At 44.1% G+C, this 23,476-nt stretch overlaps 1 protein-coding gene across 1 annotated transcript in view; it reads left to right on the forward strand.

Moving 5' to 3' along the window:
* Positions 1–12,627, forward strand: part of Itih5 (inter-alpha-trypsin inhibitor heavy chain 5) — a 98,874-nt gene extending 86,247 nt beyond the window's left edge. The window contains exons 10-14 of the mRNA XM_027405135.2: positions 263–822; positions 2,184–2,237; positions 5,159–5,275; positions 7,244–7,621; positions 9,298–12,627. Coding sequence (XP_027260936.1) covers positions 263–822; positions 2,184–2,237; positions 5,159–5,275; positions 7,244–7,621; positions 9,298–9,629 — 1,441 coding nt within the window. The 3' untranslated portion in view covers positions 9,630–12,627. The remainder of the gene's footprint in view (positions 1–262; positions 823–2,183; positions 2,238–5,158; positions 5,276–7,243; positions 7,622–9,297) is intronic.
* The last annotated feature ends 10,849 nt before the right edge of the window (positions 12,628–23,476 follow it).

Below are 23,476 nucleotides of genomic sequence, written 5' to 3' on the forward strand. Positions count from 1 at the left end.
CTTCTGCTCCATAGAGTCATTCAGGGACCCAGGTTGATTCCGCTCCATTACTCTGTGCCCCACGTAGGAGTTATCCTTATCTGCAATGTTGAAAGTAAGTCAGTGTCATTTCTGATGTCTAGTCAAACAAGAATAAAGAAACAATCATGAGCACAAGCTGTTTTACTGCAAACAAGTGTCTTGGAAGATGTTTCGTGTGCTATCAAAATGCTGCCTAAGTGTAGTGCAGGAGGCCCTGATTCTGTCTGTTCTTCCTCTGCAGGTTCTATGATGAAATCCGAACCCCGCTTCTTTCCGACATCCGCATAGATTACCCTCCTGATGTAGTAGAGCATGCCACCAAAACCCTGTTCCCCAACTACTTCAACGGTTCTGAGATCGTCATTGCCGGCAAGATGGTAGATAGGAAGTTTGATCAGTTCCACGTGGAGGTCACTGCCAGCAACAGTAAGAAATTTGTCATCCTGAAGAAAGACATCCCTGTGGAGTCCCAGAAGCTGGGGAATGATGTCACAGCCACCCCCGGGCCTGTCCCTGATGGTGGGAAGGACCCCAACCACATCGAGCGTCTTTGGAGCTACCTCACTGTGAAGGAACTGCTGAGCTCCTGGCGGCAGAGCAGCAGTGAACAAGAGAAGGAGCAGCTGAGGCAGAAGGTCCAGGCGTTAGCCTTGAACTACCACTTCCTCACCCCCTTCACCTCCATGAAGCTGAAGAAGCCAGGTCTTCGCACAGATGGGCTGGAGGACACCCGCGGCATGTCTGCAGCCACAGGACCTGAGACGGTGGTGCAGAGCGTTCGAGGAGCTGACATGCAGCCAGGTAGCTCAGCCTCAGGGGTGGCGTGTGTGTGAGTGCCAATTCCTTGTAAGGCCAAGGGAACCTCAGCAGAAGTCTGTTTTGTTTTCTCATTTGCACTTATTATAAACAATGACCTTACATGAAGTGTACGGTCACCAGATGCCCTCTCAAATAGCTATCCTCATTGTAAACTGTAGCTCACAAGAGCGATGAAAAGAATGGTAGTCAGCACATCAGGCTCAGACAGAAGGACGGTGAGTTTGAGCTTAGCCTGGGCTATGTAGTAAGAACCTGTCTCAAAAAAAATACTATATATACATTAAAAAAAAAACGAATGTGTGAAAATTTCTGATCTACACACTGGCCTTTTTAATGCCAGTTGACAGAGTCCTCAGTGACAGGAGACAAGTCTAAACTAAAGCAAAGGGCTGCATTGTTTCTACCACCAACATGTGGAAAGTGGCCTGGTTTTTAATATGTAACATTTTTATAGTTCTTGTCAAATTTCCATCTCCTAGAGAGGAGATTGAAGTTAACCAGGCCCTCTCAGAATCCCACAAATGCTGGTTAATTTATTTCTCACATTAAACTCTGACAAGCATGTGCAATGGTGGAGAGAACATTAGGTTTGGATCCGTGGACCCTCCAGAGCAGCTGTGAAGTCCAAGACACACTTATAGACCTCCCCAAGAGTACAGTTGCTTGCCTCTAAGTGGGGATAATATGTTCCATGAAGGTCCATTGCCAGGACTAACTGTTCAGCCAGTGTCCTTTGGCATAAAACGAGTGTTCTATTACTATTAGCTGTCTTTCTTTCCCCTGGGGTGTGTAGTCCCGGAAATGTATTGAAGATTTCAAGCCCTCATGTGCAAGCCTCTCCCAAACTCAGATGGAGCTTGTGCTGGCAAAGTTTGTGACTCTTCGTTGTGATTTATTCACTTAAAATGTTATTACATTTATTTATTGTGTGTGTATTTGTGCTTCTGTGGGGTGGTGGTGCACAGAACACAAGTAGAGCTCAGAGAACAATATGAAGGAGTTGCTTTTTTTCCCCTCATTCATGTGGGTCTCAGGGATTGAACTCAGGTTATCAAGCTTGGTGGCAAAGTGAGTGCCTTTACCTGCCAAGTCATCTTGCTGGCCCTATATCATGTTTAGAGACTCTTTTCCATTCTTACTTTTGGTTTTGTCTCATTGTTTGATGTAGGGTCACACTAGATAGCCCAGGCTTGCCTGGAATTTGTGATCTTTGGCTTTTTGTCTCTCATAGTTACTATAAATATACCTGAAACCCGCTGTGGGTTTCTCATCCCCACCTGCTGCTCCCTGTCTCTCCACACATTTTTAACACATAACCACTATTCTTTCTGTGTCCTTTTCAGGACCTGCTCTCAAGAAACCATACAGCCCAAGAATTAAAATCTCTAAAACATCAGGTAAGGAATTTTTTGAATTTTCTGAAGCCACTAAAAGCAGGAGCATAGGACACAGGAGGTGTCCCCATGACCTGTTTTATTCAGCAGCACGAGGCACATGAACCAGAAAGAGCAGGGGCCATTTTATAAACACCACAGAGATGACCCAGTCTGGTAGCAGTGCCTGTAGAGGGGATGGAGAGTGGAGACTCACTTTTCCCATTACTTTGTTTAGAGGACCCTGGGTTTTAGAGTGTGAAGTATGCATCCAGCATCTGCGATCTCAAAGATAAAAATGGTGTTTCAAAAATAAAGATGTCTGGCTCTATAGGCAGAATTTTTCTTTTCTGAATTTTTGCTGTTTTTGAATCCTTGGCTTGGAAGGGTAGCATAGGCTGAAGAAGTAGTAAAATTTTCCTTTTGGCAGCATCTTCTAAGAATACAATATAGCAAGATTCAGGATGGCTTTAATCTCCCAGTGTCCACGACTTCTCTTGTAAGTTCTTTTTCTTGCCTTTCTACGGATGAGCCAGACGTGCTGTTCACAAAGCCAGGGACATCCCAGTGATTAGCTGTGGGGATGCAAGCACATAGTGTCCCTTGGAGAGAATGCGCTTTCTAACGTGCATCTGTGCTGTGGAATGCAAGTAAATCTTTCCCCTGGAAGTTGCCTGTGGTGATTATTGCTGGTCCCCTCCACACACTTTTGGAACAAGCAACAGCTTCTCTTGTACAAAATTCGGGTGGGAATTATATTTTCAATGCAGTAGAAACCTCCAGACAAAGGTCGGGTCAGCTATGTCCATACACACCTGTGCCAAAGATGGAAAGAAAGTTTGTCTCCTCCAGGCTTTTTGTTTCCATCATCAAAACAGATGCCTTGTGTTCCTCCCCTCTGTAATATGATCATATGTGGGTGGGTGGGTGCACATGTGTGTATCTGTCAGAGGATAATCTCCAGCCTCATATCTCAGGTACCTTCCACCTTTTAAATAAGACAGGGTCTCCCCTTGGCTCAGAACTCCAAGTAGGGAAAGTAGCTGACATCAAGCTTACGGGGATCCACCTGTCTCACCACCACTGAGATTAAAAAGCACAGGCTACCACACCTGCTGTTTGAAGGCAGGCTTTCTAGGAATTGGAGGCGGGCCCCTAGACTTGGGAGGCAACTGTCTTTACTAATTGAGCTATCACCGGTCCTTACCTTGTATTTCTTTCTGTTGCCATTTACATGGGGCTTGAGGCACTTCACAGGGAGAGCTGCCGGATGTTTCAAAGTCTTCTGAGGGAGGGAAGGGGGGTTCAGCAGTCACAGAGAAGACATGAATTTCCTTGCAAATTCAAAAGACTAAACTCTTCCAGGCGCACGCGCGTGCGCGCGCACACTCACACACACACACACACACACACACACACACACACACACACACACACACACAATTTGCATGTCCACAAAGCAGAGAGGTATTCCCAATCACATTGTTTTATGTATAAGACAGGGAGAAGCTGAATGTCCTATGGAATAAGACTATGGGTGACTCTTGGGAGGGTCTGCTGCTTATTTTCAGCAGATTCAGAAACTGGAAGAGACAAAGAATAGGGCTGAGGCTTAAAGTCCCATTTGTGTGAGCCAAAAGGGAGACTTCCACCACCATCATCAACTGTACCACTAGGCTTTCTAGTGATGTTTATGCTCTACCTGTCACTGCCTGAACTTGAGTTCCACCGTGAGTGCCAAGTATTATAAGCAACTTACACTGTATGCTTATGAGATTGTGTAGCAGGAGTGTCCAGCCTGTCAACATTGTGGCATGATATTGTAACCTACAAAATTTACATTCTAGAACCTACAAGTGGGTTACAAAAAGGTAAACAAAATCCATAATGAGGTTGGGAGATGGCTTAGAGTGTAAGAGCACTTGCTGCACAAGTGTGAGGACCTGAGTTTGAATCCCAGCAGCTGTGTAAAAATCCAGATTGGCCACATTCATACCTGTAAGTCCAGTGCCATGGGGACAGAAACAGAAGAACTTAGGGACATTGCTAGCTGTCAGCCTAGCTCTAGATTTAATGAATAAGGCAGAATAATAGAGAGAGATACCCCATGCCTTCCTTTGGTCTCTGCACATGTACACAGACACAACACTTATGCCACAACTGAAAATACATAGTCCCACACATACAAATCTGCATACTCACTGAAAAAATTCCATAATGATTTAAGGAAGCTTAAATTTTGTGTTGTACTGATTCATACCTATCCTGAGGATGAGGGTTGGGCACACTTGGCAAAGGACTATTTTCCGTGGAACTCTTGGCATAGTCAAGAAAAGATCTTCATTCTTTTAGGATTTATTTATTCTTGTTTTATGAGTTTGAGCATTTTGCCTGCATTTTGTCTGTGTACCACTTGCATGCTGTGCCCACAGAGACCAGGAGAGGGTGTCTAATTCCTTGGAGTAGGAGTTGCGGTGGTTGTGAGCCTGCATGTGGGTGCTGGGAGCTGAGCCGGGGACCTCTGCAAAACAACTGGTGCTCTTAGCCACTGAGCCATCTCTCCAGCTGTGGGGCTTCATTCTGTGTTGAGGAAGTTCAGGGACAAAAAAAAATGATATGCATATCCACATGGGAAGTTGAACTCCACAGTAGTTGAAAATGTGTAGACCATCTCCCTTCTCTTTGCGTATCATCTTACCTCTCAATGCTTAGTTGTCTGAAGTATGATGGAGATACCATGGCATCTGAAGGCAGTGCACCCTCACTATGTGCAAACTGGGTAACTACAGGGCCATCATTACACTTCTGTATATTTTTCTCATTTAGAATTGAGAACACTCTTTTTTTCAGCCCTCTGATTATGATTAAAGAAGTGATCATCTGATAACATAAAGTAGTATTTAGTCAATAAACATTTTACTTGTCTTTTCTGTTGCTTTTGGTAGTGGATGGTGATCCCCATTTTGTTGTGGATTTCCCCTTAAGCAATCTCACTGTCTGCTTTAACATTGATGGAGAACCTGGGGACATCCTACGGTTGGTCTCTGATCACCTGGACTCTGGTAAGTTCTATCTTCTCTTGTGGTACTTGGACACAGCCCAGGGATGAGGCATTTCCTTCTCTGTGCCAAAGGTGAATGGCCAGTTATAGAAGAGAAACATCCTAGATGCTCAGCAGGCACCAGTGATGATTGGTAAAGAAACTATACAGTTTCTGGGCACACCATCAGTCCCTTACTTTATACCCTGTGTGGCCTTGGGCATGCACCATAGCAGCTGAAGCATCCATCATGTAAAATGGAGGTTGAAATACTCTGCTTGTCTCACGGACTATAACATAGTAGATTCAACTGAATCATGGATAGGAACACTAAAGTGCTGTAGAAATTTATCACGTCGTATTGTCATTATGTCTTTCCATTCAGAAGCTCTGGTGGTAGGTCACCTTAGGTCTATAGAGAGGTGAAGTAAAAGAAATTAGCACTGAAAATGCTTTATGAGTACAATGCAGGCAGCATTGCTTGGGGACAGCCATGTGGACAGCCATGCAGCCCAGCAGAGTGAGGACTGGCTTTGGCACTTACCTTCTAGTATTGTTAGGTACTGAGCAGTAAGTGTCTCGGCAAATCAGATTATAAACAACCTCCTCAGGTGGCATTTGTGATATGATTACATGAAGTTTGATCCCTGATCTCCTTTAGCAGATTGTATTCTTGCAGGCTGTCCTCACTTCATTTCAGTTGCTGGGCTAAAACACCCTGAAACAGAGTAACCTGGAGAGAAAAAGCTTATTTTAATCTCATAATTCCAGGTTATGTTCATTACTGAGAGGAAGTAAAAGAGGCAGGAACTTGAAGAAGTTAGTCATATCACATCCACAGTCAAGCACAGAAAGAAATTTCTCTACTCTTACACAGTTCAGGAACCCCTGCCTAGGGAATGTGCTGCCCACAGTAGGCTGGGCCTTCCTACATCAATCAGCTTAAGACAACATCCTGCAGACATGTCCCTGGGCTAACCCATTATAGATAATCTGTCTTTGAGAGTCTCTTCCCAGGATCTTATTACGTAGACCTTTCTAGCCTCAGTGTTAAATCTGTAGTATTTTTCTTTTAAAAGGCAGCTGGTATTGCCTTTTAAACCATATCCCTCCCTGAAGATGCTTGCTCTTAAGAGCTTGAAAAGGTTTGAATGTGTATCATCCTTCATGTTTTGAATGCTTTGTCTTCAGACAATGGCAGTGGTTGGAGGAAGCATTTGAACTTTGAATCCTGCTCAGCAACATCAAAGGATCTAAGTTACGATTATTGACATCTTGTAGACATGGTACCTATCAGAACCACACCAGCAGACACCAGAATGCCACAAGAATAAAAGTACATGAAGTTATTAATCACTTTCTATGATAGTTTGACCCAAACCTACATCTTCCTTCCTATATTCCTATATTTGAAGATGGAAGGAAACTCATTCATGGCTTCATGCATTCACTCACTCAGTCAGCAACCACTAAGTGGCCCAAGCTGTAGTTCAGACAACAGTCTTAGTAATAGATACAGAGATAAGAAATGTGGAGGGACATTCATTAGATACTATCAATGGCTTTCTGTATCAATGACAAAATGTGTGACATCAAAAACTTAAGGGAGAAGGATTTATTTTGGGTCCTGATGTCAGAGATCATAAAGTGGCATCATCAATTCTGAGCCCATGGAAAGGCAAAGAATCATAGTAGTGGACATATGGGACAGAAGGAGCTGATATCATGGCTGACAGGAAGTAGAGAGTCAGAGAAGCAGTAGGGTGGCACAGGATACTCCCCAGGATTCACCTCCCAAGTGACCTGTTCCCTCCAGCTGGCCTCTACCTCTTAATTTCCAATAGCTCTTAAAATAGAACTACCATTTGAGAGATTAGTCCTCTTTCCATGTGCCCTGGGAGAGGCAGCTCAAACCCAAACCATAACATATGCTTTTAGCTGGAGAATGGACATGGCTTTTCTAACCTCTGTTCTCTTCTTGGCCTTTGAGGTGTGACTGTGAATGGAGAGCTTATTGGAGCCCCAGCACCTCCAAATGGTCACAAGAAACAGCGCACATACTTCCGGACCATCACCATCCTCATCAACCGGCCAGAGAGATCTTACCTTGAGATCACACCAAACAGGGTCATCCTGGATGGAGGAGACAGGCTGGTCCTTCCTTGCAACCAGAGTGTGGTGGTAGGGAGTCGGGGACTTGAGGTGTCAGTGTCTGCCAATGCCAATGTCACTGTCACCATCCAGGGAACCATTGCCTTTGTCATCCTCATTCACCTCTACAAAAATCCAGCACCCTTCCAGCGAAACCACCTTGGATTCTATATTGCCAACAGCAAAGGCCTTTCCAACAATTGCCATGGCCTGTTAGGTAGGTGACTGCCCATGCTCAGTGTGTGATGCAAGGATAGAATTGGGTTTCCTAAAAGAAAGTTCATGTGGCCAATATTATGAGCTTGACAGAAAATTACAGTGGGAGTATGGTCCTTCTGTGTCCAGTTATCCTTCATCACCTTCTGGGGATGTAGTTCCAGGATCTCTCAAGAGCACTAAAACCTAAGGATGCTCAAAGTCCCTTGTCTAAAACATGCAGCATTTTCATAAAACCTATTCACATTCTTCCTTCTTTTTAAAAATAACTTCTGGATTACTTACCATACCAAAAGCACTGTTAGTGCTATGCAAGTAGTAGTTGTACTGCATTGTTTATGGAATAATGACAAGAAGGAAGTCCATATGTTCAGTATCAGTGTATGCTCCCCCATGAATTTTCAATCTACAGTTGACAAAGATGCCAGAATTTCACCTGCAGAAAGCCCAACTTCACATCATGTGAAAATTAAATTATTTTTTTGGTGTGTGTGTGTGTGTGTGTGTGTGTGTGTGTGTGTGTGTGTGTGTTCATGTATGTGTGGGGTACATGTACATGTGGGGGTCAGAGGACAAGTTTGGGTATTGTTCCTCAGATGCCTTCCACTTTTTTTTTTTTTATATTTTTGAGGCAACGTAGAACTATATAGTTATAGACTAGCTGGCCCATAATACTCCAGGGATTCTTCCACTCCACACCTAGCCATCTCTGGAATTACAAACCTATGCCACCATGCCCAGCTTTATAATGAGTTCCAGAGACCAAACTAAGGTCCTCACTAGTTTGAAGCCAGAACTTTGCTGACTGAGCCATCTCCCTAGTCCTGAAAATTGTACTTGTTTCATGAGTGGGTCTTATATACTAATTCTCATTAGACTTCTGAGAGCTCAAAGAGATGAGAAGCAGTCATCCACAGAGCTGGTTTCTTGCCATTCCACGAGAAGAAGGAGATCCAGGGCAGCCCAGCACTTAGCACGAGAGGTGGATGCCTTTCTTAGGAGTCATCGGTATTGCTATGAGCAGTGGGCAGGCCACTCTGGCTGGCTAGCCTTCTTCAATGTGCAATCTCACTTGGGCCCTTTGCCCCAAAATAAAGAGTGAGTCACTTTCAAGCTTGGTTTAGAAGGCAGGATTTCCTGGCACTTGAGCTTGGTGTGTTTCATTGTGTTTGGCTGCCAAGCATAACCTCTTTCTCCATGTTTCCTCGGCCTGAGCAATGCCCTCACTTGACCTGGAAAATTCTGAGGCTGAGTGACAGGGGTGAATTGAGCCGACTGTTTCCACTACTCTACCCCCAGTACATAACAAGTGAATGGTATGAGGGGAATCTGTTGCCGAGGAGAGGAGACGAAGGGCATGGCTCTATGTCCTACTTATCTGCTACCATGCTGTCCTCCCAATTTAGCCAAGATTGCCCCAACACTATTTGTTGTCTCAGCATTAGCAAATGAACAGTTTCCAGAAGGGGCAGACCACAATGAGGAGAATCTCATCTCTCTCCTCCCGACATACGTGCACGGGTTTCATCGAAGCCCGGGAAATAAATGAATGCCTCCAGGGAGGGCCTAGCCTAGGACAGTGGTCCATGAAAAACCCTCCTGCTCCTGACACCACCAACATTAGGTACCAGCTCTTGTCTGCATTCTACTTATATCAGTTTTTTTCCCCTCTTTCAGGTCAGTTCCTGAATCAGGATGCCAAACTCATAGAAGCCCCTGCAGTGTACAACAAGAATCTTAGTGGTCAGTCATTTGCTCAGACAGAAGGGATTCCTGAGGCTGTCCTTAAGGTGAAAGGACGCCGAGTTCCAGTGGTCTGGAAGCAAAGGAAGATTTATAATGGGCAAGAGCAGGTAGACTGCTGGTTTGACAGAAACAATGCCGCCAAGCTGATTGACGGGGTGTATAAGAACTACCTGGCATCCCATCCATTTGACACGGAGAACATACTGGGCCTGAGGATGTCCAGGAAAGCTGAGACTGGCAGCCTTCATGAGGAGAGTGTCTAACAGGGAATCGACTTTGGGTCTACTATGGATGCAGCTTTTCTTGTTACCTGCGCCTGCCTTGTCTCTTGCTATGAGCTGCACTGTGTAGCCTGCCCCCTGGTGGAGTGGAGGTTCAATATGTGTTAAGGTAATGAGTCAGGGCAGGAAGCTGGAGTGGAACTGCTATATTCTACTTCCCCTTCCTACCTTCCTCATCCCGTCTGTACTAGACAAAAATGGTAGCACCAAGAGGAGAGGAGATCTAATTAAGTAAAATTGTGTAGCACCTGGCTTGACCGCCTCTCAGTCTACTGTAAAGTCATCCTTTCCAAAGAAGTAAGGTTGCCATGGGATTTGTTTTCTCTGTAGCAGTGTCCGAGTTGGGGCACTCTGCTTTTGCCCTATATTCATGCTTACGAATCATTCTTTTCAGTTGCCTTCCTCAGATGGTGCTCTCAACTTCTTTTCTCAAGGTCATCTACATTGATGCCGGGCCACCAATCATGCAAACCAGTAGTCCTCACATTGAATCGCTCTAAACGACCAAGGCTTTTCTTACCAGAAGATTTTTTTCTTCTGTTGTGGAATCTTGCCTTTAAAAATTAGTTTTCATTGTAAAAAATTTGGCTAAAAATAGAAAAATCAATCTTCCAGATACTGATCTCTTCCTAATTGACTTTCCAGGTCACTTGACCTTGCTGGTGGATGCTTTCCAATTTGTTCTAATAACCTAAGTGCTTTTTAATAAACAGGAAAACTCCCTGTGGATGGCCTTTACTGGCCTGTCTTGGTGCTGGAGAGCCAGCTAGTTGAAAGATAAATCTTCTACTCAGAGCATTTCAGCTTGTGCTGTAAGTTCAACACCTTTTGTCTGTGCCTTTGGATGTCCAGGAAATGTAAATTATATGAGACTAGCACTGGCATAACAGAGAGCCCTAGCCTAGAGTAGCTGCTCAGCCTACCTGTGGGAAGAATCAACTTTCACATCCTCTGAAGGAAGTGAATATGTGCCTGGAAACATGGCTGTTGCACTGTGAACTAGCAGCAGCATTGGTTGTCTGTAGAAGACAGGGCCCATCAATAGTCCATCCATGATGGGGGAGGGGTCATGAGGCCCCACTCCTGTCTGAGGAGCTATGGGCAGCTAATTATTGACTGAGAAAGGGGTGTCATAATCCTCAGATGGCATATCTGCTGGTAAGTTGCCCTTGCTCAAGAAAATAACCCCCCATTCACAGCAAGCAACTCTAATTGAATACAATGAATCACATACATATAAGAGACAAGAAAGTAGGAGGGGACAAGGAAGTCATAAGAGAAGATCATGGGAAGAGGCAGAGTGGGATAAAAGTACATTAGGGAGATGCCTGAAATTGTGAATGAATACACTAAAAAAATAAAAAAAAATCTAAGAAGAAATTTCCACATCTCAGATGGGCACAAGATAGGAAATCAGTGTGAGTTTTAGTTGTAGTGCTTAGATAAAGCTAACCCCCTAAGGAAGAGGCTACAATCAGAGGAGACTTCAAAAGATTAACACATGTGACTTTATTGTGACTATTCTCCATCAAGTCTGTCCATCTCATCCAAGAGCAAGGAAGATGCAGGAGAGCCTGGAGCCTCCATTCTTACACTCCGTGCCTCCTTTGCTGTACTTGGGCTTCTCGGGGCTGGCGTGTGAGGGGCTTACATGGAAACAGGTGAGCGGGAAGTGATGGGAACGAACAACAGAGAAAGGAAGGGAACATGCTTGAGGGAAAACAGTATTTTGATGTGGACCTGAGTGAAAGATTCTGTGCTGTCCCTGCATAATGTTTCTTCCATCGGGCACCATGCCAAGGCGACCTCTGCAGTGAGACAGGAAGGCTGCTTGGCACTTAGAGAGAAATTGGCATCAAGAAAATTGCTGTCCTTCCTGTGGGAAGCATTTGAGCAGCACAATGACATCCACATGTTCTTCCTGTCTGACCCCCCAGCAGCCTCAAGAGCCAGCTAGGGTTGCGTGAGTTTCTTTCTCTCTGTTCCACGAACCCACCAGGCCACAGCCGGTCAGCTGTGCTATTTATCTGACTCCCTGTGTTTCCAGACTCATCTGTCCGTTCTCAGGCCAGGAGTGCAAAGATGAGCAACCCGTATGGCTGCCAGATGTTTCCATCTTTTTAGGCTTAGAGAAAGAGAGGATCTCAGCCAGGCCTAACCGATGCTGGCTCCAAGGCGTGTTCCAGGGACCTTCCTATTACATAAATCCCAGCTGGAGAGACAACTCTGGAGCTAGCAGTGGGGAGTAGGAATAGGGGGTGGGGTGGGAGGGGTGTCTCAGGGATGGGAGGGGCAGCCCACCAGCCCACTGGGTTGCATTCAGAGTGATGATATGGGTGTGTTGTTCTTGATGCTGGCTTTACCCCAACAGAAGAATATCATTAGGCAAGAGCAGTTTCTACTGCTATTGTCTAAGAGCAGAAGCCCATGGGAGATGCCAGTGAAATGCCCGTCACTTGCTCTCCTTTCTAAAAAAGAAATCAATCTAAAAGGTGACAGAGATTTTACTCAGAAGTTACTTGTTAACTTTAGACAGATATTCCAGAGCATCTCTCTCTCTCTCTCTCTCTCTCTCTCTCTCTCTCTCTCTCTCTCTCTCTCTGCAAAAAGCATTTATTATTCAATGACCTAAAATAGTTTATATGTATCTGGGCATCCCAAATCACACACCAGCAGGAAAGTTTTCATTTGACTGGATATGTGTGTTGTCATGGTAAACTCAAGTAACTTCACGGAGAGAACTGCGTTTTCAAAAGGGGAAATGGAGGTAGCTGAACCACTCTCTTCAAGTTATACATATAAGATGTAAAGTAGGGGTAGAGTTGAACCTGCAGCATTCACGTGTTAGATTTGATGTTTTTCACCACCTGACAACCATTTATTTTCCTTGCATGCTTTGTAAAAGATAAAGTGGGAGGTTACTAAATAAGCAAGTGACTGGGCTGGAGGAAAATGTTGACAATAAATGAGATAAATCAAGTTGTTGTTGCAGTAGTTAGTGTTTTCTGAGTCAGTGACCTGAAATGTTGAGCGAAGTCGTGCTCTGGCTTCTAGCGCCTCCCCCCATTAATGAAAAAAGGCACAGAAGTGGGACATTTAAAATATTCTTCTCATTACTATTTCATATGAAATGGTCTGACTATCCCCCCATCCACACATCCCATGGAGGCTGAGGTTGTTTGGCAGGATGAAGTGTTGTGTTAACCCTTGTGGGCTCAGAAGTCACCCTGAAGATGCAGGAAGCTGGGAATTGGGGACAACAGTTCGTGGTTCTTATCAGGAGTCACAGCCAATATTTACCTGGCACTCGAGAGGCAGAGGCAGGCAGATCTATGAGTTTGAGGTCAGCTTGGGCTACATAGAGAGTTCTAGGACAACAGAGGCTATGTAGAGAGGGCTATGTTGAAGTCTTGTCTCAAAAGATGAATGTGTATGTGTGCATAAGTGTGTGTGTGTGTGTACATGTGCAGTGTGTGTTCATGTGTAGTGTGTGTGTGTGTGTGTGTGTGTTACACCCTGCAATGTGTGTCCTCACAGATGGATAAGAACAGGGTTCTTTGGATAAATGAATGCTGTGGACTGAAAGCATCTTTCCAAAATCCCCACACTTAAGCATAAATCCCCACTGTGATGGTCTCTGCCAGTGGAATATTTCAGACAGGATGGAAATGATGTAAATACAGTCCTCACACATGACATTCTCAAAAAATGTTTGCTAAAAGTAAACAAGGGACTCAGGTGTTGAAGTGTTCACTTTGCAAGCACAAGAAACTAAATTCAATCACCAGAACTCAAAAGCGTCAGGCATGGGGATGCACACTCTCAGTCTAGGGAGGTTGAGGCAGGCAGATCCCTCAGGCTTGCTGGCCAGTCAGTCTAGTGGACTTGGTGAATTCCATGCTAGTGAGAGAAGTTGTTCTAAAAGACAAAGAAGATGGCATCTGTGGAATAGAAACCAAGGTTATCTTCTGCCCTTCACAGGTGCATGCCCACTAGGACACATATGTGCACCTACACATATGAACACACATGCAAAAGACTGAAGAGGCATGAAGCTGCTTCTCATTGTTATGTAAAAATATAACACAAAGCTGGCCGTGCAGAAGCCAGCAACCACACCAGACACCAGATCTGTGCATTGATCTAAATCTTCTCAGTCTCCCAACCTGCAAGTAATAAATTCTTTTTTGTTTGAACCATGCAATTTATAGTATTTTTCGTATGGCAGCCCAGACTCACTAAGACAATAAAGCATTGAAAATACAATTTTCACCTTTATTCAGGCTACCCAGAATGTACACAAGGAATGCTGTTGTTAAAATCTGAAAGACTCCTGGAAACATGAGGACATGATCCAGCTAAAATAAACAGCAATTACAATAACACAGCTAACCAAATACTTAGAGATGCAATGTTAAATATTTATTTTATCCTGTTTTAAATAAGTAGGGTACAGATTGTTCGCATCTCAAGAGGCTTTGTTTCTTAAAAGCTTGTAAGAAAATAATGTCTAAAAACAAACAGCATAGTATGTTTATTTTCTAAGGGAAAATGGAATCGGGGCTACTGAGAATAAAATTTGATAATTCTAACCTCACTGCTTGTTTGTAGAAATTTCTGCACTACAGTCCCTAACATAAGTATTCTTGTGTCAATGATGGATCATATATATGTGTTGACATATTATAATAGAGTTGAAAATTCTATTGCCTGGTATTACTATATTTTAATGTCTAGATGTGTTCAGTTGCACAGATATTTACCATTGTGTTATAGTTGCTTAAAGGACTCATAGTGACAGCTATTCATGTTTGTATTCCAGAAGCAATAAGATATGCCATGCAGCATTGGTGAATAATAAACATTGCCATCTAGGTTTGGGTGTGTATATTATATGATGCTAAAAGTACAAGAGGGGCACCTTGCAACACATTTCTCAGAATGCATCTCATCATCAAGTTTCTTGCAATTATATATATGCAATGCATCAGCAGAGTGGAGACATTGGGAGAATGATGTAGAGAGCAGAAAATTTACAGACGCTATCCCTGTGATCTTTTATTTTATTTTTATTCCTGTGCACATATGTCTCTGTGTGTATGCACAAATGTATACCATTGCAGATGCCAACAGAGGCCAGAAGAGAGTATTGGATCCTGTGGAGCTGGGGTCCAGAAAGTTGTGATTAGACCAATGTGGGTGTTGGGGACTGAACTTGCGTCCTCTGGATGAGCAGCAAGTTCCCTTAACTGCTGAGTCTCTTCTCCAATACTCTCTGTATTCATATGAATCTGTCAAATACACATGAAGGACCAGCTCTTCAGACATGCTGACTTTCATCACCTTCTTGTTGGGTCAGTCAATTGCATACACTTTACCCATCATTGTGCTTGGTGCTTTTTCCAAGCAAGTAATTTCATTCCACTGTTGTGGGTTGAATAGGAAAGTCCCCGTTGCCGAGGCAAGGGTAATGATTTACGGGACCAGGCTCAAATATAGGTTAAATATAATTTATTTCGGGGAGAAGTCGCTTACAGAAGAAGCAGATGGCCACTGCAGGTTCCCGCTCTAAGGATCCGCACAGGCTGCTCCCTGTGACCAGACCGGAAGGGATGCAAGAGAGAGCCATCTGCCTGGACCCCAGACCTAAACTCACTCCCAGTGACGTCCTCACCTGTGACCACGCCCTTTTGGGTGCTACAGGTGCGGGGGGGGGGGGCGGGAGGCTGGAGCGGGGGCGCTATCTCACTACACCCTGTCCTGCACTGACTCATGTGTTTGAACACTTGATCTCCAGATGGTGTCGCTGTTTGAGACAGTTATAGACTCTTCAGGATCTGGAGGCTGCTGCAGTAGGTATGTCCCTGGAGGCAGGCTTGGAGGTTTTAGAGCTCAGCACCTCTTGCTGTTTCTGCCTCCTGAATTAGACTGGGTGTGATCAGGCAGCTTCTCTTCCTACCGCCATGCTTTCCTTGCCTGCTGTCGTGCCCTACACAGCATCATGGTTTCTATCCCTGGGGAACTGCAAGCCAAAATCCTCAGGCACTTCTAGCTTCTGGCTCTGGCACCTTTGCCTCCTGTCCTAAGTGTTCCAGCCCCACCTGGTTTAGATCTCATTAAATTACGTTAAATTCTAAATAAAGCAAAGCTTGGTTAGGATGAAAGTCAACGCAGAACACAAGAGTGAAATCACTCACCAGCTGTGTCAAGGATCAAAAAACAACTGACTGACATCAAGTCGCTAGGCTTCAACTTCTACAGCTATAAAATGAAGAACTGGGTTAGATAAGCTCAGAGATGGTCTGATCTTTATCTTTAAAAAAGACTGCGTGTGTGTGTGTGTGTGTGTGTGTGTGTGTGTGTGTGTGTGTGTATGTGTGTACACAGTGTGTTGCATGTGTACCACGGTGTCTTAGTTTGTCTTTTTCTACTATTGTGATAAACAGCATGACCTAAAACAACTTGAAGAAAGGTTTCGTTTCATCTTACGGGTGACAGTAAATCATGAAAGGAAGGCAGGGCAGGAACCAAGAGGCAGGAACAGAAGTTGAGGCCACGGACAAAGCTTGCCATAACTAATTGCTCACCGTGATTTTTATTACAACCCAGGACCACCTGCCTATTGGTGGTACCGCCCACAGTGGGCTGGGCCCTCCCACCTCATCTTGAGTCAAGAAAATCCCTCCCAAAACTTGCTTACAGACCAATTTGATGGAGGCAATTTTTAAATTGAGGATCCCTCTTCCTGAGTGACTCTACTTTGTGTCAAGCTGCCAAATGAACGAACAAAAACCTACCCCAAACTCATGGTGTGTCCAGGGAGGTCAGAGGGATGCTTTATAGAGTCGATTCCTTCCTTCCACTTTGTTTCTGACACAAGATCTCTGCTCATTTCTGGCTTCATACTCCAGGCTAGCCGGCTGTAGAGTTTCAGGCATATTATCCTGTTTCCACTTCCTATCTCACAGCCGGAGTGCTGGAATTACAGATGTGGGCCACTGCAATTGGCTTTCTCACCTGTGTTCTGGGGATCAAACCTCATCCCAGTTGTCTCCCTGGCCCTGCTCTTTGTCTTTTGCTTTTGGTTTCATTCCCCTAAATCTTTCTCCTCTCAGTGCTGAAGGTTGAACTCAGGGTGCTGCGTGTGCTAGGCAAGCACTCTAAGCTGATGCCATTTTTGCCTTCAGATGAGTCTTCCTGGGCTGCTCAGTGGTGAGCAGTAGCGTCTCATTCGGTGGTCCTAATATGTTAGAGTTCCATTATGCCAGGCCCGGGGAACCACCAGAGAACCACGCTCCCACCTCACCATAGCTTCCAGCTTAGACAACAGGACATACAAACACAGAGTGCAGAGGCTGAAGGACAATGTGGGTGATGATAGATGACAACTTTGCTGAAGGCTGTTGCGTGAGCACAGAGGAGGGCCAGCTAGGATAGGCCCAGAGGTTCAGGAAATGGAGAATCAATTAGCAAGGAGAGTGGCCTGTACTGACTGTGCTTTCCAGGATGTTAGACAATGCACAGCACCGCCCACATGAAACAATCTCCTTACTCCAGTTTAAAGTGTAACTATTTGGTGGTTTCAGTGAAGCCACAATAGCGAACACTTAATGGAATCAGAGCTTGGTTCCCCTCCCCTGTGCATCACAATCCATGTCAACATCACACCTCTCCTGTTCCTGGGATTCAAAGAATACCAAGGAGTCACAGAACTCCACGATAGGTTTATTCTGACAACATGGCTCCTGCTAACACTAGGGAAACCTGCAACTATCCAATTCCCTTTAACGCATCAGTCTGAACTGCTCCTGTTTCTCACTAGCTGTAGGGTTGTAGCTGTCCACAGCAACCCTGCCTTGGCTTTGCAGAAGACACTGAAGAAGGCGTTCCCCTGTTTGCATCATCCTGTCTTCACTTGGCCCCGATGCTCCTCCATCCAAGTGTGGCTGTCCACCTTCTTTCGGTTGTCCTTATTGCTTTAAGGGGTTGTCTCAGTTCCTCCCTCTAGACCCTTGCTCCAGGCACTGTCCCCTTGATTTCAAACACAGATGGATCATCTCTCATCCGACTAGAAGTCTCAGATTTCAGAGTTTTCAGATTCTAAAGCATTTGCTGGATCTCATATTAGGGCTCCAAAGTTTTAGGTTTTCCAGTCAAGGATTTGCACACCTACCATGACAGTTTTGTTCTGACTTGAAACTCTTATTCTGGTCACTTCTGTCTGTCTCTTTACTTCTGTATCACAATTTGTCCTGGGGCGGCTCCATTTAAATCCTACTCTTTTCCCACCTCCTAGTCCATTGTTTACACCCCAGTTTTAAGCTTCTGTCTTCTTTATGTTCATGGAAGCAAATCTCTGATGTCACAATTCATTCCTTCCCTGTGTCCAACTCCCACTATGGGTGTCACTAGCCCCATTAGCAGTATTTGGGATTCCTTCTTTCCCGTGGTTCTGGGTCTCTCACTTTATACTGCTATTTCTTATATCTTTTCTAGTCTTCTTTGATGAAATTCTTTCTTCTTACTGGCTGCTTTTGCCCTGGGGCTGCTCCTCGGCCCCTACCCTCTCCCCTTAGAGCTCTGATCTAGTGTCTCTGCATAGCTGGCTCCTGAATTTACCCTGCGTTGTGGTCTTCAGGCATCACTTCCCAGTAGATACTTTGTCCTTATCTCAAACTCAGGAACTGAAGCAAACTTTCCTTCTTCAAAGTGTCTGTAATTTCATGTGGCCTTGCATCTGGGAATCTGAGCCAAAAGGAAGGAAAAAATCCCAGCGTTTTGATGTTGTAATAAAGGTAGATATGCATATTTATGATCTTGCTACCTTTCATAGGGAGCTGAATTCTCAGTTAATTGTATTATCTTATTTTTAAAATTTTAACATTTTTATCTTTTAATTAGTTTGCCAGGTATCAGATTTCCTTAAGGCTTTTTTGTACAGTGTTGGTTTTGGCCGACTCTCCCTCCTCCTGTTCCTCTCCCTAATCATTTTATTTTCTCCAAACTACAGCTGTGTTTGTGTGAGAGAAGACCCAGTGTTCCAATAGCTTACTGGGAATTTCTGGTTATATAAGTTGAAAATCACACTTACTAAGTTTATGGACATGGTCACAAAATAACTTCATTGAACTATGAGTGTAAACTTCATTTTGAAAACATTTTAATATAATTTTAAAAGATAATTTTTTCAAACTTACAAGAGCAATGCAGAACATACAGTATTCAAAATAGCTTAGTGTAAATCAGTGGTTCCCAACCTTCCCAATGCTGTGGCCCTTTTATATACTTCCTCATATTGTGGTGACCCCCAAGCTTAAAATTATTTCATTGTTACTTAATAACTGTAATTTTGCTACTGTTATGAATTATAATGAAACTTTATATTATACAGGATATCTGATATGTGACTCCCCCAAAGGGTTCTCAGCCCACAGATTAAGAACCACTGGTACAAATGAAGGCCCAAATGGTAGACATCTACTCGTTCATCCTGTTAGACTTCCAACTGGAAATCTGCCTTCATTTCTGTCATCTTTCAGGCATGAATCTGAGATGAGCTCTAAAAATGTTAAAATAAATAAATAAAAGTTCAAGCAATGAAGTCTAGCTTCTATGCTGTAGATCATATAGAAAGGTACAAGAGAAACAAACCTCTCCACAGAAAGGTAAAAACAGTTCAAGACTCAATTTGAAAGTAAAGTGCTAAGCTAGGGAGGTGGCTTAGTTGGTAAGTGTTCAGCAAAGAAGTGTGAGGACCTGAGTTCTATCCCCAGAATGAACTTCTAGGAGAGCATAATGAACAATCACTAAGTGAATGTGAGAGACTCTTTCTCCAAAAACAAGGCAGAGAGTGATGAGAAAGACATCCAAGGTTGACCTCTGACCTCTCTATATATGTGTATACATATGTACACACATAATTAACATACAGTTGCACATGCACACACATATGAAGTGAAATGAATTATTTACAAAAAAAAAACTTGAAGCCCAGACATATTCTAGAAGCTGAATGTTCTAGAATTTGTAAGCAATTATTTATCCTTTTAACTTTTCATCAGCCTGATTTGTTTACTGATTGGTTCTCAGTACCTTGAGAACCTGTGGTGTTGAAGGAAACACAGAACGAAAGCTTGTACACTGTTCAATGACACTAACATTCTGTGCCGTCTGAGCAATTTTTCCAACACAGGAAGTGCCTTAAAACAGACATGTGTCCTCACCATTCATTCAAGAGGAAGGTTTGCAGCACTGAGTGAGTGGAGGGTTTAAGCTGATCCTCCTGTGTGGCCCAGAGGTAAACTTAATTAGGGTAACAGGCAGAAGTCCGATTTACAGAGCCTCAAAGAAATGGTGGTTAAATAAGATTTTAAAGTGGGAGACTGTTTATACCCTTAGGCAAAGAAGAATTGCCATTTCATCTATCGTAGTGGGTCTCAACCTTCCTAGTGCTGTGACCTTTTAATGCAGTTCCTCTTGTTGTGGTGACCCCCCAACCATAAAGTCGTTTTGTTGCTACTGTAATTTTGCTACTTTTTGAATCATAATGTAAATATTTTTGGAGGTAGAAGTTTGTCAAAGGAATGGAGACCCACAGATTGAGAACCGTTGATCTAGATTTTACTGAACTGGTTTGGAAGGAGCAAAGCCCAGGGATGTCACAGATTCTTCACGAAACACTATTAAGAAAGAGGGGAATAAATTGCTTAAAAGAAGCAAAATTGTAGCTCAAGTGAAGAGCTGCCCTCTCTCAGACCTAGTTCCTAGGCTGTGGCTGGCTTGGCTGCAGTGAGCATCCTTTTTTAAGGGTCAATCAAGACAGATCAAGAGCTACTCTGTGGCTCCATGGGTTGATAGAGCCTGAGACCAACCTGCCACAGTGCTTTTCACATGCATCACAGGGCAGGGAGAAGAGAGAGCTGGTGGTAGATGTGTGTGTTTGGTACTTTCCACACTCATCGTAGGGCTAGGAGAATGAGGAAGGTGGTGGTAGCTGTGTGTGTTCTTGTGTTCAGAACTAGTGACTGAACGTTGTGTTGCTTTTGGGTTTGCCATGGGTTCTGATGGGTAAACATCATGAAGAATCATTAGGAAGGATGGCCACTGTTTTCCAAGTGTTTGCTACTGGATGTAAAAGAAGGTGGGGCTGGGCACACACCTTTAATCTAAGCCCTTGGGAGGCAGAGGCAGGTGGATCTCTGTGAGTTCGAGGTCAGCCTGGACTACAAAGTGAGTTCCAGGACAGCCAGGACTACACAGAGAAATCCTGTCTTGAAAAACCAGAAAAAAAGAAAAGAAAAAGAAAGTGGCTGGAAAAGGGGGAACAATGTGGAGCCTGGCTAGAGAAGCCTGATGGTGGCGGTTAGGCGCTTCTGCTTGACCCATGGTTGAGTGGCGCTTTTTCAACTTAATTCCATAGATCCCAAGAGACCTGAATATTGCAAGCCTGCTGGAAGTTCTTTGTTTCTACTTTTCCGCAGACACACTATTCCAAGACACATCTTTCACTCTGAGGAGTTTGGAAGTAAAGCATTGTGAGATGGAAGGACATGGAAACACACTGCAGAGCTGGGAAGGAGGCCACGGAGTGTGAGCCAAGAGCTAGCTATGCAGAAATAGCGAGACAGACTCATATGCATATTGAGTGGTTTTGAAATGTCACTTGTCTTCCTGAGAGAAGCTTCGACAATGCAGCTATTGACATGATTAATGAGAGCACTGGGCGGCACCTGGCAGAGAGGGCATCAGGCTGAGAAGCAGAAGCGGGAGGAACTTCCTTTCTTGCTGTCAGCCATTCTGCAACTGTGCTGTGAGACATGCCGTGCCCTAGTTTTTGTAGAAGAGATAAGCAAGTCTCCAGGAGTTTTGCAGGTAGAAAGGGGAAGGTGCTCATATACTTGAGATGGAGTCATATGCACATGAGTTATGCTCCCAGTGTCCGTTAAGGAGTGAGGAAGAGTGATGCATGGTATGAGAGTGCCATGGGCCAGTCATGGTGGCACACACCTTTAATCCCAGCACTTCCAGCACTTGGAAGGCAGAGACAGGAAGACCTTTGTGAGTCTGAGGTCAAACTGGTCTATATGGCAAGTTTCAGGACAACCAGGACTACATAGAGAGATCCCATCTAAAAAATAAATACATCATGGCCCAGGGATGGAGAGATGGCTCAGTGGGCTCAGTGGATAAGGTCCTTGCCCCACAAGAACTAGGACCAGAGTTTGGATGACAGAACCAATGTAAATGCCAGGAAGGTATGGCTGTGATTCCAGCACTGAGAAACAGCACTGGGCAAACTGGCCAGCTAGACTAGCTGAAACAGAGAGCTTCGTGTTCGAGTGCAAGACCCTGACTCAATACATAAATTGAAGGAGACACTCAACATCAACTTATGGCCCCTGCATGCAGGCACACACAATAAACCCTGTATACATACATGCACGCCACACAAAAATTAAAAAACAAAAACAAAAAACTAGAAAGAATATCATGATCCAAAGGTAAAATTGTTAAGGAAAAAGATTTCTTATGTCAATACCCACTCTCCCATTGATCATCAAATCTCCCTCAGATAAGTGTTGCAAAATGAAATTGGGAAGGATCATATTTGAAAAATGTAACCAGTCTCTGAATATCTATAAGATGACTCTGCCTCTGGTTTCTGGTACAAGGTTGGTACACTATATTTATTTCCTCCTTTCTTCCCACACCCTTGTCTGGGAAATCAATCGTGTCCAATGCCTCTGTTTAAGGTCTAACAGCAGATGTTTCCACTTGTAGAAACTTAGTCCTAGAGTTTGAATGAAGAGATCAACAATGGGAGAAATAAGTAGCTAGTTATTTTTCACTAGGAACAGGGGCTCAAAGGGCTTAAAGGAGTTTAGATCATGATGTTACGTTTAACAACCCTTGTGTACTGGACAGTTTCAGTATCTATGAAATCTGAAATCTAGAGGGCATGGACTTCAGTCATTTAAGTACTTGCCTTGTAAGAATGAATGCCTGGCTTTGATCCCCATGATACATTTTAAAAATAATAAAAAGGCTTGCTGTGGTACTGTGTGTTGGGGTATGAAGTCTAGCCTTCTGAAATATACACAAAAGCAAGTTGGTCTCCAGTAAAGGATGTTAAAAGGCATCCTGATGCAGCTCTCTATAGCAGAAGGTTTTTCGCTGCCATATTCTGGAGACAACCAGACTTCAGTCTTAGTCTTGTATCCCCATCCTGTTTTAAGACTTAATCCACCCAGCATAGGTCCTCAAATAACCCTCACTACCTACTTACACCCCACTGCCCATCCCTTTCAGTGAGCCCCTCATTCTAGCATAAAACCATGGGTTGTTTGGGGTTTCCATTTTTTCCCCCTATACTTCTTCAGTTACTCAACTCCATAACACTTTAACATTTATGCCACCTCAGTTCCAAAGGCATCCCTATGAGGTCAGGGGAGGCAAGCCAACTTGTTCTAGGTTATAGGGTTAAGGTTCAAGCCACACCTAGTGACCCACTGATGACCACATAGCCAGTGCAAAGTAGAGCTGAGTTATCAGCCCTTCACCCTGTGAGTTTAATTCTTCCCAGAGGCAAATCCCTTGGTTCCCTTCTTTGGCTGGGGTCTACTAGGATTACAGCTGAATCGGCCAGGGGGACAGGAAGGGTGGGAAAGGGAATCAAAAAATCGGAGCAGGCTAAGTAGAGCCAATTCCTATCCCCACAAGGTAGATCCCAGGCTACTATGGCTCCTAGCTTGCTGGTAAAGAATGGAGTTTATTATGTGAGGGCAGAGAGGGAGGTCTGGGAGGTGTTAAGCAGAGAAAAGGGGATGAAA

The sequence above is a fragment of the Cricetulus griseus genome, chromosome 3, assembly GCF_003668045.3.
Source record: "Cricetulus griseus strain 17A/GY chromosome 3, alternate assembly CriGri-PICRH-1.0, whole genome shotgun sequence".
NCBI classification, from domain to species: domain Eukaryota; kingdom Metazoa; phylum Chordata; class Mammalia; order Rodentia; family Cricetidae; genus Cricetulus; species Cricetulus griseus.